This window comes from Pygoscelis adeliae, unplaced genomic scaffold (assembly GCF_000699105.1).
Source record: "Pygoscelis adeliae isolate BGI_AS28 unplaced genomic scaffold, ASM69910v1 Scaffold361, whole genome shotgun sequence".
NCBI classification, from domain to species: domain Eukaryota; kingdom Metazoa; phylum Chordata; class Aves; order Sphenisciformes; family Spheniscidae; genus Pygoscelis; species Pygoscelis adeliae.
The window spans coordinates 770,192-786,129 of NW_008824187.1; the positions used below are offsets into that span (position 1 = coordinate 770,192).

Below are 15,938 nucleotides of genomic sequence, written 5' to 3' on the forward strand. Positions count from 1 at the left end.
TGCTGAGGGTAAATGGCAGAAATTCTGCCGTTAAAGGAAGGAAAGCAACCACAACAGGGAAGCAAGCCAAGACATATCCTGTACATTATCTGTAACTTGGTTAAGACAAACAAAAATCTTATAACTAAAATAATATTACTGAATTGTGGCTGTCTGCCTCTAATCTGCCATATCTGAGAAAAATTCAGTCTCTCAATACTAGCGAACTTTTCTGGGGAGAAAAGGAAAACAGACACCCAGTAAGAGTTTATTAAGATAAAAATATATGTATAAAAATATACTTTATGACAATTTACCAGTATTACAGCAGCAGTATAAACTATTAGCAGATATTCCATACCAGTCCTTTTGGGTTTTTTTTGTATAAGTTAAAACCAAAATCCTTTCTTGTATTTTTAAAGAGATTCGCTTCCTTGAGCTAATTCATTTTTCTTCTGTTTGTCATCTGCGTGTTCCTATGATCTCTGTTACTCCGTTATTGCAGAGGTCAATGCTTCAAAGATCAGGATGAAAATTTAGCAGATGGAAATCCTTTTGCAAAGGATAGCTGTTTTCGTCTAGCACAAAATGGCTCCTAATTTCCAACAAATAGGATGCTTCCGTATCTGCTAGCAGCAAATGACACAGATCTGCTACTACTGTGCTGTAGGTTATATCTGAAGAGGGCACTGCAAAAGACGGAACAATCCAATTTACTCTTTATTTTCATAATAGCACCTAACATTCAAGTTCCACCTCCACGAAAGCTACACTGAATTACCAGAAGCGTAGCGCAACATCTGAATAGAAAATTAGCTTTTGTTTTTAATAATTTTCTAAAAACAATGGGCTAAGACTGTTTCTCGTTAAACTGTAACACGTGAGCGATGTAAAACACCTCTCAAGAAGTCAGTCAGGATATATCAAGGGAAGCCTGTCTGAAACACCACTCAGTTTATTTACATCATGAAAGCATATCATCTATTTCTAAAAACTGCTAAGAGATTCTATTTTGCATATAAGGAATCCATTTAATTACTGAATACTTATTACATAATGTATAAGTGTTCATACCGTCTCACCTCTTGTTGCTACCTCAACTCTGAACTTCTGAGTTTGTTGGACAGCAACTCTTCTCTTTGAGGGTTTTTTTTTTTTATTATTTGTAAGTCTCATAGAATATGAGCAATCATCGTATTTCCAGAACAATCTCATTCCAATTCTAAATTGTCAATAATTAAAAATTTTACTTCCATTGTGAACTTTGCTGCCTGTTTCTATTACAAGTAATTCATGAAACAGTACCTACTAATCTGTTCAGCCAGTCTGCAGGAATATTGAGGAAGATTTTTTCCATCAACTCAGACACGACATGAACATAAATTTCATATCCTCCGTCTTCTACTGTCATCAAAGCAGGTCTAGATCAGAAAACAAAAGAATCTTGAAAGTTAGCTGCTATTTTTTTTTGACTGAAGCAGAATTTCTGAATGAAGGTAATACAATGTGATATTACCCTCCGACATAACACCAAGAACTAGAAAAGCTAAAAAATCTCTATGCACTCATCTCTGTCAAATCTGTAGAGTTGGAATGAGTTTGAGATATACACACTGAATTTACTACTCAATGTTAAATAACTTCTAAAGCTATCAAGTAAGCCTTACTTTCAGACAACTGCAGAAAACAATGCTTTAGCAGTGGTCTTTTCCTGGAAGACAATGAGAACTGCACTGTTATGAAATTAGTGTTATGTCATTTATGGCTTTGCACTTTATATATTTAAAGTATAAATGTTAATATGTAAGTATATGTACCTACAAATATACAAGGGGTACATAAAGATTTGAAATGCAAAGCAGGGAGACAAGCTTAGGTGTATCACTTGGAATTGTATCATCTGTATCAACATCAGCTAATATTGTCTGTTTCAATACACCACTTCACAGCCACTACATAATACCAAGATAGTATCTCTTGTACTGTGACAAATACCAAATGGTTTCACACACCGCTATACAAGTAAAAATCCCTCTTCTTCCTGGAAAAGATTTCCTACATAGGATATGGTCAATAGCATTCCTATTAGGTGTGAAATGAACCTGGTTAGGGACTGTTGTCCCATAAGCACTGGTCTTTCCAAATTTTGCTGTTTCACATGATTCAAAAGTGATATTGGACGACAAGCAACTGGTAAGAAGTGATCCTTTTTTTAGTGCAGGTATTCCCTGTATTTCAATTGTTTGTCTTCTTTCCAACCTGTCATTACTGATGCCATACCTTCTTTATTGTTCCCCCAAGTACATCCTTGCTGTTGGTTTTTGCTATGCTTCTGTGAGATGATGATACCTTAGCAGTCCTCTACAGTGACGTTCAACAGGTAGTTTCTGCTTGCTTTCAAGCTTCTGAGTGATTTCACTAAGCCTAATCATTTATACAGCTGATGCAGCTTCTACCCAACATATGCGCTTTGACTGCCCTGAGACTATTTACAATTTGACCTGCAACATCTGCACCATCACAATCCTCACACTTTCTAGAAAGTCTGCACTGCTCTGATCAAAGCAGGATGCAATGCTCTTATCGCGACCATCCCACAGAAGAAACTAAAATATTAAACATCAGGACATATCACAATAATGTAAATCCTGGTTATAGCAATATTGGAACAGTACCAAAACAGTATATGTTAAATAAAGTAATAAAATAAGGCACAATCATCTGCAGTGCAGAACTTTTCAATGGGAGATGCTCCCAACAGGATAAAACGTGCTCACTGCAGAGATGGCAGAAATGAAAGAAGGGCAGTCACTTCAAGAGACTAGCAGAGCTGCACTGTCAAATAGGACAGTCAGCCAGTACTTCGGTATATTGACAACTGGAAAGTGTTATTAATAGATTAATTTAGTTACCATGACACAGAATATACCTAACAGCACTAATTTGAATACCTGTGAGGCACAAAGGCAAATGACTGCAAATATGCCACTTTCCCAGTAGGCAAATCATTTGACTTGCCATCTGTTAATCTAAAAGCTACTGCTAAATTTCATAATCTTATGTGAAGTGATCAAAAGAGAGAAGAGAACTCGATGTCTGACTATCTGTGGGATTACGTCAAATCTGTTGGTTTAGACAGAAACCAAGCCCAGACTATTTGCAGTCATTAGAGACTGCCGGCTCCCTTCATGAGAGAAGTCTTAACAATAGTACACTTATATGCTCAGCTTCCCAAATAATTGTGGGAAATTGCTATTTTATCTCTGAAGAAATGTATTTTGGTTCAGAGAATTTACGCTGAAGTACATGAAGATTATTATGACTTCCAGAAATACTAAGTTAACATTTTGGAAACAGTATAATTAAATATGTTTGCAGAGAAATGTACTAAGAGATGTTTCAAAATTTAAAGCGTTCAAAACCACAGGCAAATGTGGTCTACAGATGTAACTCGCAAAGCAAGTGATGCATTAGGAAAGATTAAATTTTGCCTCATTCCTGGTTATTATATGCTGACTACCTGTTTCTCAGTTCATACTCTGTTCTCAAGGTCATCTAACTCTTCTTCCAGATAGTCTTATTTACTTCAACAAGAGCGAACTGTCATGGTGAGAAAGAAAATTCAACACAGCCTTCAAAACAGAGCCTAGCACTGTTAATTTTCTTTTACTAGCGCCACAGAAAATGCAATTTTGTGATTAACTTTATTCGTTAAATACCACTGGTTTTAATATGATGAATTTAAATCATTTTAAAACAGTTAGAAACATATTTAGGATATAACTAAATTTCACTGAAGGCATACATAGTTCTACTAAGGTATTCCTTAGAGGCTACTGAGTAAATAGTCTTTAGTACCTGTATACAAAGCTGGTGAAGCATGCCAGTGAAATGGGCTTTTCCACTAGTACAGAAGGGTTAGATTCAATCCCTGTTGAGTATAAGCATCTAGGAATCTCCTCTCTCATTACTGCTACTGTTAAAATGTTCATCTTTTTAAATGACAAACACTCGTTGGTATAGACTGAAAAATGAATTATCTGAAGGGAACGCTACCATCATACCAAAATCCAGGGAAAAGATGCGAGGAAACTGAAAGTTTGGGCAAAAACAGATATAAAGAAACAAGGACCTATCTGTGATATCTGAAATCTAGGAGGTGAGCTCTGAAATAAAAAATATTTCTCCTTGTCTTAGTTTTCATGGTTTCTTCTAGCTTGATATTCATATTGTCCTAGCTCAAAAAGAATATGGAAATATTTACACACATCATGTGACAGCACTTATGTAAAGTCTAAGTTTCTAGGATCTTCTACCTTATTATTACTGCTACTGTTAAAGCGTTCTGGGTATCTAACAGGAAAAAAAAAAAGAAAGCTATCTAAGCACATACACATGCATCTATCTTAAGCTTCTGTCTTCAGCATCTGAAGGAAAAGATGAGCTTCATTACAATCACAGCAGATTAACAAAACTAGGCTCCTACCTTTCAAAGGAAAAAGATGATAGGGGATGACTTCACTGACCTACAGTATTGAAACCGGAGATTTTAAGGTTCTAAGTCTCTTAAGTACCAAGATTCTGTCATAATATCTATTTTCCTATCATAGTATCTATTTCATATCTTAAATATTCACACTCTTAAAATAAAAAAAATTCCATGTTAAGTTAACAAGTTACTACATTCCCTGAATCAAAGAAGCAAATCAAATTACAGACTAATCCTATGTTTTAAGAAGTGTTCAGTATTGTTACATTTACTCATACTAAGTAGAAAACAATATGCAGATTTTACTCCCAAGGAGATGCTGGTAGCTATTGCATTGCTAAAAACAGAGCATAGTGAACTTACTACCTCCTTATATTGAGGGATTAAAAACAATCCGAGATAAGAGGACATGAATTAGCAAACTACAGGGGGAAAAAAAAAAATTTTCTACTAGTTGTGCATACAATTTTATAAACAAGACTAACACTAGCCATTAACATATCACGCTGTTGAGTAGCACAATAATGCTAGGACAGCATATTTAGTTAATAAGTTAATTTCATTTTAACAAGGTGTTTCTTGAGCAAGAGACAGGTTTTTCTCCTGTTAAGATATAAATGTACTAAGTTATCCTACAATACAGAATTTGGAAATACTACCAAGGAGATGCATTCTTACTAAACTAATCAGAGCAAAATTTCAGTGCAAAGATGACAGACTTTTCCTTGAAAAAGTTGTGCATTTAAATTCCACATCAAGATGTGTTCACATGCTGAGTATACAAACATTGGAAGTCTTTATCATTTTTCTATCGCCTTTTATGCGAGACAGTAAATCGAGGTCCTTCAGGACCACATGAGAGGTCATAATCTTATAAAAGAGAGGGGGAACCTTCTCAGTTGAGAAAAAACAACTCTTTGCACTTAATCCTCCCTCATAGGAAAATAAATAGCATATAAACTTAAAGATGCAAGACTATTTTGCATAGAGGAAAAAGATTAAGTCACTACCTTGTTAGACAAGTGGGATTCTAGTATTTAAATCAAAGCCAAGTGAGAAACTATAAAGTATGCAATGATTCATTAAATTCACTATGAAATAGTTTAGGAATAATTTTAGAAAGAATTCTGGTAGAAAATTTACATATTCTAGAATTCTATTACATCTATGATTGTCTCAACCTTCTCTACCTACACATCTTTCAAATCGCTATGATACTTACATTTCAAAAGCCCAAGATAAATTCAAGAATTGACAAATAGTTAATAATGTTGTCCCTACATCAACTGGATCTGTTTAGTTTCTTTTCTCTAAGTAAATGTGCATATGCATCTTGTCTCACAGTGCCATCTGCTGATAACTTAGTATCCCTGCTCCCTATGAGAATGTTTATTGAAAACATTTCTTAATATTATTTCTGCAAGGCTAAAATTGATTGATCAGTTTAAAAATATGGCTGCGCGTTCACACGATTTCAACTTAGGCCGAAACAAGACGGTCAAGGAGTTTTCCCTTGGTCCTCAAGCTTCTAACTCCATCCTAGCTTACTGACACAGTACTGGGTAAACCTCGTATGACGTAGTATTGAAAGAAATTTAGAAGTTAGATTTAAACAAAAAATATCACCTATAAATAATGGCAATATAATACAGCAATTCAAGAACAGCTCCTTGAAAATTCATTAGAAGAATAGGAATTGCTAACCACACCTTAAATATAGAATTTTTTATATGGGGGCACTTAAAATGGAGAAAGTTGTAGTTTACTTCCCTAATAGCACACATTATTTTAGTTTTATTTTGTTTACCTGTAGAATGTTTTTACTTTGTTGTATGGCAAACATCTAATACATTGCTTGTAGATCATGTTCTCATCCGCCTGTAGTTCCAGACCACATTTAGCACAACCTGAATACGTAATCATAGGCAGAGAAGCCAAAACACACTCCAGGGAAGTGTCAGCACGGAAGATGAGTTGCTTGTACTGACCAGTTGAAATGGTAAACTTCAGTTCTAAGATACGGGCTTTCACTTTAACCACTCCTACAAAAACAACAATTGCAATCAAATCTGCACTCAGTTTTATCGATAACTAAAAGCAAGGGCTACAGCTGATTCAAAACCAAAATCATTACCAATAAAACTTTATGGATTTTTTTTCCTTTAGTAGTACACACTCATATTTTTAGAGATGATTTATGCAGTGAAAAATCATTGTGGTTAAATATTATTTAAAAATGTATAAAAGTACTACATTTTTAGGTACTATTGTGGTAGATACCAATATAGAAGAGCCTGAATAAGAGATCAAGAGATTAGAATTGTGCAAATAATTTCCAATTGCTTTTTTTCCACGCTAATTCAGAGACACTGAAAAGCATAGCTTTAACAACTTAGCTTTCCACTATTTATACATAAACTAGAATTAAATGCTGCAATACCAACTTTATTTAGTTACTTCTTAACATTTAACACAAACCTTCGCTATCTTCTACGTTTATCTGGGAGGGGGTGACTGTTTGTGTAAAATGTATTCTTTGTTCTTTTGTAAGAAGTTTTCAATAGCAGTAGCTATTTTACTCTTGCTTTAGAGAATTCCAGTTTTGGAAAAATACTATTCGACAAACTTTCCGTGATTAATCACATCATTACTAGATTGGTTAGTGTGGACAACAAAAGGCAGCATTTCTCCCGATGTTCCAAAGCTATCTTTGTATGGTACCAAACACCACACCTATCTCACTTCTGGGCTCACTGAATGAAGGCTGCGTTCACAGTTTGGCTGGGTACTGAGCAGCAGCCTCCAGAATAAATTCAGGCTCCCAGAACTGTACTAACTTAAAAAAAAAAAAAAGGCATTTTACTTGATCAACAGAGCATCTATTTTGCTTAGTTATGCACTGCACAACAGACTTTACAGAGCTATGGATAACAACTTTACCTGAGCGTTTTTCCTCCAAATGTGCTGAGAGCTTTGTCATCTGCACGAGGGATGTTTTGCTTTTCTGAAACTTTTCTTTAAATTCAATTGCCCTTTTGTCATCATCAAACAAGCACTCATAAGATGACCATGGAGTTGTGTGCAGTTCAAAGTCACCCGAGACAGAACTATGTTGGACCAGAAGGTATTTAAAGTCCCATATGTGATCTACAGAACAAAAAAAGCAAACAGAAGAGTTTACTTTCTAGACCTTGGTTAATTTACAGAAAGCCAAGGTCACTTACAAGATTGAGAAACAAATCGGCAAGACATTCTCATACAGTCAGCTCTGGCAACTTTATTTCAAGCCTGATGACATGGAGGATTTTTCCTTTCCTTTCCCTATAAACTTTGCATGAGTCCTCCCATAACAGAATGATGCCTTCATTTCACTTGTACTGAATTGAGCTTTCAAGACAACTCAACTTTTTGAAAAAGAAACCAGTTCTGAAATTTCTTGTCAGCTCTAATAAGGAAAAGTTGGCAATGTCTAGGAAAAAAAAAAATCTTCATGTTATTAATCAACTTCCATCTTTAATATGTCCCTGTTTTTTAGTCTTCTATCTCCATAATGCTCTGATTTAAAAATATCAATTCATTTTCCATCTTCCAGTTGACTCTGTAATAAAGAAAAATACTTCAAAAATGGAGATTACAGAAGAGTAATATATTTTGGGTTGTCCTTCACTTTGTTATAAGAATACAGTACTCACCTACTAATCAAGTCTGATAACCATTTAGGCTGCTACTTTTTCCCATGTTTGCTCAAGCTGAAAGTTGCAGCCAAAATAATAGTTTTTGGAAGTAAGGTTAGAAAAATACAGATATTTTTCTTTTAAATGTATTCAAGTGTCTGTATAAGCATTTTATTAGCAAGTTTTAGTATTTTCATATTTTGGATTAGTCTGATTTTTGGTGGTAACTTGCTAAAATTGCAAGCTCCTGAGAAATCTGCTGTCAGACAGAGTGTTTTACAGTAAAACACTCCAAAAAAACTTCTCCTCTGAGCATCAGTCTAGTTTCATGCACCTCATATCTGAACAGAGATCTTGCAGCCCCCCAGAACTGAGTATGCTCCAGTCCAAAGCAAGATTCAGGCAGTAACACTAGAGCAACACTGAGGGAAAAATCTAAACAGGAGGAAACAAACAGGCACTTGGCAAGAGGGAATATACAGAAGCAGAGGACATAGTCTAACTAAGGTACAAGATTTGGCTGATACGTGAATTTAACCTACTATTCAGATCTTCAACATTCCCTGTTGATTAGAAAACTGATCACAAAACATGAATAAACTATAAGTAATCAAGTTTACAGAAATGCATTTAATGAAATAATCTTTCTTTTTTCGTAATCTAGACCAGATAAGCGTAAAGCATGAATCGAATGTCTGATGGCTGTATACTGGAAGCTTGGACTGATTTTTAGCAAGAGGTGAAAAATAAATTTAACTTTTACTGACAACGATTTTTTAGATACTCTAGAACTGTGTAGTCTTACACACTTTATTTTTAAAGTACGTAGACAGTTTAAAAGTAACAAGTCTCCATACCTTCCTCTACAAGACTCTGAGGTTTCTAATCTGCTAGTCCAACCAGAAACACATACCACAGCCGATCTATGACTCCTAGTAAGGATGGACATCGTGTTCTTCCTGTAACCCACTCACACTATTTAGCTGTTGTGTTATGTATGCTTTAGTATCATGTGAATTTATCTTTCTGGCTACCTTACTGGGATTAAATGTTCACGGTTCGTCTGTGATTAAGTATTTGAACAGTTGAGAAATCACTCTTATCTTGAGTTTCAGATAATCCTTTAATCATTAAAATGCCAACTTCCAGATGCACAGAACACTAGCTGGAGAACGAGACACAAGCTTTACATCAAATATAAATGCTTAATACTACAAAGATCTACATCTTATACTTTTTCACTTTAAGTATCAGAGAATGATATGTTACTGTGTCTTAGAAATTATCTTCTTTTTGCAGCTACAAAAAATTTTAAAATTCTATATTTTGAAAAGTGTAATATTCTAGCATACTAAATCCTGTAAGATTTCTAAGCATCTAATGAACAGTATATACCTGCTCATGCTGCAGTATGCACAAAAATAAGAGCCATGTAGGTATCATGTAGTGAAGGTGATTGGTTAATGCTTAAATTGAACCATCTTCTTCAAGTAGTTTAAGAGGTAGGTCTTGCAGTTAAATGATTTCTAGGAGTGGAGATTACTTATAAATTGAAGTGGAACTGGCAGAATTCAGAGTGTCTACATTTAATAGGTAAAGATTCACTACAAAGTTGTTTAACCTTTCTGGGTTTTATTTTGCGCTATACAAAAACTGGCTTTTTAGGCAGACATATTCAGCGCTTCAAGTAATACGGCATTTACTTCCTAAGTGTATCCATAGATCAGACATACAAACTCTTCAGTTATCAATTTAACAAAAACCTAGTTTCACTTATCTTAAAAGAACAAAACCAGGAATAAAACAAAATTTGGTAGTAGTCACTGCTAGAACACAGGCTGTGTAATTCTTGCAAGAGATGCTTTCAGTCAGTTACAGCTAGACTTGATAGCAAGACCATTAGGATATAAAGCCTGACACTGCAGTAGGGTGGAAAGCAGAGAGTGAAAATCAGAAGTAGAAAAAACCCCAGCGATTCATGCTAAACCAGACAATGATAAGGAAGACTCAGCAAAACTGATAACGTAGTTAACACGCAAGTTCTTTTTTTTTATAGTTACATAACTAGGCACCAGTGCATCTTGTGTCTAGATGCAAGTTTCTAAACGCTCGTGCTTTCTCAGTCTTCTAAAGTGAGTGCATTCAAATTCTGTTGCTGGTGGCACTGCTTCTAAACAGAGGAGACATGTTAAAGTTGGTATCAAATATGCTGCCCTTCCAAGGGAATATTTAAAGGTTGAATGGAAAAATGTTACCAACTGAGCATTTTAAAGATATTAATAGCATCACAAAAATCCTTTAACAGCTACCTACAGGTAGAAGGACTTTACCTTTTTTCCTTTGAAGTTGAGGGCACCAGGCAGCCCCTGCTCCCCACAGCACCATCCTATAGTGTTGATCTCTGTTCTGTTCTACTGTTAGAATAATTTTTCTTTGGTTGCCACCTCTGTAGCTATACACAGATTCTGAAAGAGTTTGAAATTATATGACTTCTATAGTAAAAAGCATATAAACACACAAAACCCACATGCCTCAACATTAAGATGAAATCATGCTGCTACTGTATTTTATGGTACAATTACAAGCAAACAAGAATATACCTGCAATTTCTTCAGGACAGAATGAAAGCAATCTGATTTCTTCAGCAACATGAATCTAGTTTGAAGGAATGCGTAAAGTATATTAATTTACCTTTATCCACCTAAATAGTCAGCAACTGGACACCTCCCTTTGAAACAGCAGGTATCTGAGCATCTTTCAGCTCCCACTCATCCTGACTGACATAAGTGGAAAGAAACTGTACTCAATCTCTCAGCAACAGACTGTCATAATGGGCAGTTAAAGTTCCTGTAACTTCTGTGGAATACACCGAAAGAAGCATTTCTCTAGAAGTTTTCACATAAAAGAAAAGTATAGTCACGTACAAGCACACTAAGAGGATTAGTAACAGTATATATAAATTGAAACAACTAAGATCTCTACAGAACTCTTATCAGGATACTGCCTGAAAGTTTCAGTTCCACCCGAAAACTACAATATTTTTTAAAAACAAATAATTTTTTAACAAGAACTCTTGCTTTAACTATCTAACAGTTCTGAGATTTATGTACAGTAATAAATTATGAAGATTTCTATCTTCAAATTTTTCCATTTATAATGAATAAACATGATATTGACAGTGTGGGTAAAAATTCGATTCTTACTAATACAAGCACTAATACAAGGTGATAGTGCAATATGATTAAATTTATGTGCAAAGCTTGAAGTCAAGCACTGAGAAACACTGGTACTGTAAAGAAGAGGTAATCAGAACAGCTATGCGGGGAAAAGAGAGGAAGACTCCTCTCCCAGGTGGGACCAGTGGTCTTTAACTGCCCAAAGCGTGTTAAAAAAACATGGCAAGACACTGCATGAAATAGTGAGAATGCCCCAAGATAATTTGGTTTTGTTCATTTCAGAAGGTGGAAAAAAAGCTACAAAGCAGCTGTAAGGCCCGATGATGAAGAAATGGAAACAAATTATCAATTTTAACATGGAAAATTGCTTCAGAAAAGGAATCCCGAAATAACTGCATTCACTATTAGAAGAAAAGGAACGTGTGACAGAAGAATAAACTCAAAAAAATCAGTACAGGGACTGCTGACCATGATTCTTTCAGGAAGAAGAGTCTTTACAATAAAAATATACAGGAAACTCAGATTTCCAAAACAAATTATATTAATGAGGTAGTTCTCTGTTGTGCCTATGCTGAAGAAATAGGATTATCACAGTAAGACATCTTAGTAGTTTCACATTGTGCATTTTCCAGTGTTGAAAATCAAAAAGAACTTGTACAAGAAGGCACACAAGTAAGGGTTATTATAAAGAAATATTGCATGTATTTAAGAAACCAGGAATGTTTAGCTTTAAAAAAATCTATTCTAAGTAGGAAAAAATAGAAAGAAAAACAGGAAACGTTCCAAATAAAACATTAGAAAAGAGCCACATAGGTCCTTTATAGAGTAAGAAAGGCAAGGAAATCCTACAACAGTAGATTAAAATAATCAATAACTTATTTCATTCTGAAAAACACGATTTGTAGTGCAATCAAATTTTCCTTTAATGACAGGATGCTTACATGGAAGGTAGTTGGCAGGTGAGCTTTGAATGAGTAAAGCTTGACTGTCCCACATGACATTTTCATAAGCCAGCCCCCTTTCTCAAGTCCACAGCAAGAATGTACCTCTCGTATATCAAGAGCCATTAAAAAACATATTTATGTTCCTCCACCGTGACTGCAGTATCTCCCTCTTTTCAGCACTCCTGCTATACACACCTATCTTCCCTGAAAAGGATTTCGAGCCCACATTCCTCATATCTAAGATACTCCTGCTGCCATTCCACCTCCCAACACTATACTTCGTACCTGCATCTCTATTCTATCCTCCATCTTATTGAAGATCAGGTCCCACGCTGTTTGGAGCTGTGGAGACGCTCAAGCCATCTCACTGACCAGTCAATACATTAGTAACTGCAGTCCGTGGCGAGCGCTCATTCCTTAGCGAAAACACACCAATCCCTCAGAGAGCAGGAACACCGATTATCCGTGCCCACTGCCTACATGCTTCTCCCACAGACACGTACGCTATTGATCAGCGCTAGTGTGCAGCAACCTCCTTCCAGCAGCTGACTACAGTCACTGTTTCCCTCCTGCCTCTAACTCCATTTCTCTAACTGCTATGGCCCCCGTCAGTGGATCATTACAAAGGTTTTACTTGTGACTCCTATGCCAAACACTGATGTACGGAATGGGAAACAACCAGAACTGCCTTGCAAAACTACTATTTAAGTGTCACCTGTTGTTGAAGTTCTGGAAGTTGAAGTCTAGAGCCTGAACTTACCTGTTAATATGGCAATGCTGATAATTTTCAAGATTGAGTGAACCAATGTATTTGGCTGGAGCTGGTCTAGCTGCATATACTGAACACTATCCAGTCTCTGAACCTGTCTTCGTGGAATGTCTCTGAAGTGTGGAAATTCTGATGATATGTACGCCAATAAACCATGGAGAACACCACCGTCCACTACAGGATAAACTTAAATGAGAAAAAACAAAGTTAAAGGGACACCCCCTTTTTATTTTTTTTTTAAGCTTAGACATTGGTACATATTTACACTGACAAAACCAAAAGCATTTCACAATAATTCTAAGGCAAGAAATTCTTGAGATGTGCAACACTTGATCCAAAATTAAACTGTACTTCATCTGCCTCCTCTCGATAACGTCCCAAAGTTAAGCTAAGTTGTACTTCAAATTAGTTGTATTTTGAGTTACGTGAAAAATAGGGAAGAAATCTTGTATCATAGCTTGGTAAGAAGAACAGTCGTTCTTGATCATTTACCCCAGAACCTGCCTTAAATAGCTGGCAATAATGGACATCAGGAAGACAGTAAGAACAATGCAAGTTCATGGTGATATTTCCACTGTATTTTCCCCTTAGTCTCCAACCCTCCATGGTTCAGTTATCTTTAAAGACTTTGTGCTTAACAGCCTGCAATGAATTACTTTCCCTGAATGGATCTACTTACTCTTTAAGCCTCTAAAATTTTTGCAAAAAATTTAATCCTCATGAAATCTCAGACTTCTTATGGTTGAGTCCTGGAATAATTGCTGTTTCTTAAGCTAAGTTTAAGTTTTTTAAACTCAGTTTTTCAGAGTTTTGAGTGGTAACCACCCACCTTTACCATAAACTCCACGTGCCTATCTGATGTCACCATGTCCACAGGTGTTCCTGTCACACTTTCCTATAGTGTTTTGTACCTCTCAGTTGCTCACATTTCCATTTTATCCTGTGTATGAAGCACTGCCAACAAAATGGAGTACTTTAAATAGCTATTTTACTGTGATTTTTGTGGAAACTTATGCACTATGATCTTACATTCTTCTGGATTGAGAGCTGAGCAGTTCCCCAGATTCAGTAACTGACTGGTAAATGTAGATTGCAGCATGATTTCTCCACACCAAAGATTCTCATACATTATTATATCTGCAAGAAAAAAGCAACCTTATCAACTCATCTATCAACAATATTGAAGTGTATACTTTTCTTGACTACAGAACCATCACACATACAAGTGTGAAAGACAGTTTGAAAGAGATCACTTGGAAACAAAGTGATTTTTGTAATCTATCAAGACCATTTACAATGAGTTAATCAAATTTTCTCAATAGTTTGACGTAATTCTTCAATTCATATAAAATATTCAATAGCCTCATAGCAGATACTGTATAAGTGAAGTGGGTGACTGTATTGGGTAAATTATTATTGTGCAACATTTCAGAATGAGTAGTAAAGTACTAGGCTTACCCAGAAACACTTTTGATGCATTTTGAGATAAGAACATCTAAGAAGAAAAGAGAAAGCCCAGCTTATCTTCAATCTCTTTAAAATATCTACCTTTGCACCTTCCTATAAGCACATAAAGAACTCTTAAAAAGAGAAACGGGCATCTTAAACTGTAGAAGTATTCAAACAGTTTTATGTTGTGTGATTTTTTGCATATTGCAAAACTTAAATGGCCAGATCACTACCAAGTTCTGGTCAACTCCAGCCCTAAATCAGGTGCAATATTGTTTTTATAGTACTGCATTCTCTTACATGACATGTTCTCTTAAAAAGGGAGGGTTCTCCTCCTATTAGGTATTAAAGAGTACAAAGGATATATCAGGAAGAATCTTCTTTATTAGCTGACATGTTACGAAGAAGGTGAACTGCAAACAGCATTTTATATTTCTGCAGTCTACATCAGTTACTAATTCACAACACGATCCATCTCAAGATGCTGGTGCTAAGCTACAAAGTCCTTCCCAGGAGGAAGAGTACTCCTCATCCTGAGACTGAACATAACATCACCATTTTCTGGTCCATCTGCTGGTCCAACAGCAGAGAATTACAAAAAAGTCTATAAATCAAGTAACTAGGTACATCTGGTTTGTAGTAGCACTTTTACCTTTCAGGAACAACTGTTTTAAAACACAGACAGGTTACAGAGTACACCTGACTCCCTGTGGCACCACTGTAGTGTCAATGCACTGCTGTGCCTCCGACCAAAGACTACACATAAAAGATGGGCAAACTTCTATGGGACAGCCGACGTTCCACTGGCAGGGTGGCTGAGAATTCAAAGTGATGTTAAGCGATTAAGTGACGTACGAAAGACACTTACAAATGCTTAGCCATAGTTCCAAATTACTGGTTACGTATTGTTCTACTTTAAACAGGCACTTTAAAGATACACATTTTAAAAAAAGCAAATAAAGGAATCCTCACCCGTAAGCAGTACAACATCCCCAGGAAACACAGTGAGTGACCAAAATGCAGCACCACGCCACAGCACCACCTTTCTCTCAATTTCAGACTGGTCAATAACTACAATTGTTGCTACAGGAACTTTACACGAAGACGTTGGTCTAGTCTTCACCTGTATTTCTTTGATATGACAAGGATGTACTATTGTGACCAAAACATTGTACTTTTGATTTTTGCAGCAGCAATTCTTAAGTGGTGATAGTTTCTTTTGAAGTTTCTTGAACTCCGTCATCCTCTCTTGATCCACTCTCATCCCAGGATCAGCTGGAGAAGAATTCAGTTTAGCTCTCTTTGATTTCAGCTGTCTTTTAAACACTGAGTGAAAAATATGAAAGGAATCTTCACACTTGTGGGCTCTTTTAGAAGAGCTCTTATGAGAACTGTCTACTTGAGAGCACAATATTCCTGAGCTCAATGGTTCAATATGGATTTCATCTACAAATTGCT

The 15,938-nt window shown here is 35.9% G+C and overlaps 1 protein-coding gene across 1 annotated transcript in view; it reads right to left on the minus strand.

The window, feature by feature from the left end:
- Positions 1-290: 290 nt before the first annotated feature.
- FAM35A (family with sequence similarity 35, member A) overlaps positions 291-15,938 on the minus strand; it is a 16,928-nt gene continuing 1,280 nt past the window's right edge. The window contains exons 2-9 of the mRNA XM_009334655.1: positions 15,453-15,926; positions 14,061-14,168; positions 13,023-13,217; positions 10,473-10,607; positions 7,409-7,615; positions 6,276-6,510; positions 1,285-1,400; positions 291-668 (exon numbers count right to left, since the gene is read on the minus strand). Coding sequence (XP_009332930.1) covers positions 496-668; positions 1,285-1,400; positions 6,276-6,510; positions 7,409-7,615; positions 10,473-10,607; positions 13,023-13,217; positions 14,061-14,168; positions 15,453-15,926 — 1,643 coding nt within the window. The 3' untranslated portion in view covers positions 291-495. The remainder of the gene's footprint in view (positions 669-1,284; positions 1,401-6,275; positions 6,511-7,408; positions 7,616-10,472; positions 10,608-13,022; positions 13,218-14,060; positions 14,169-15,452; positions 15,927-15,938) is intronic.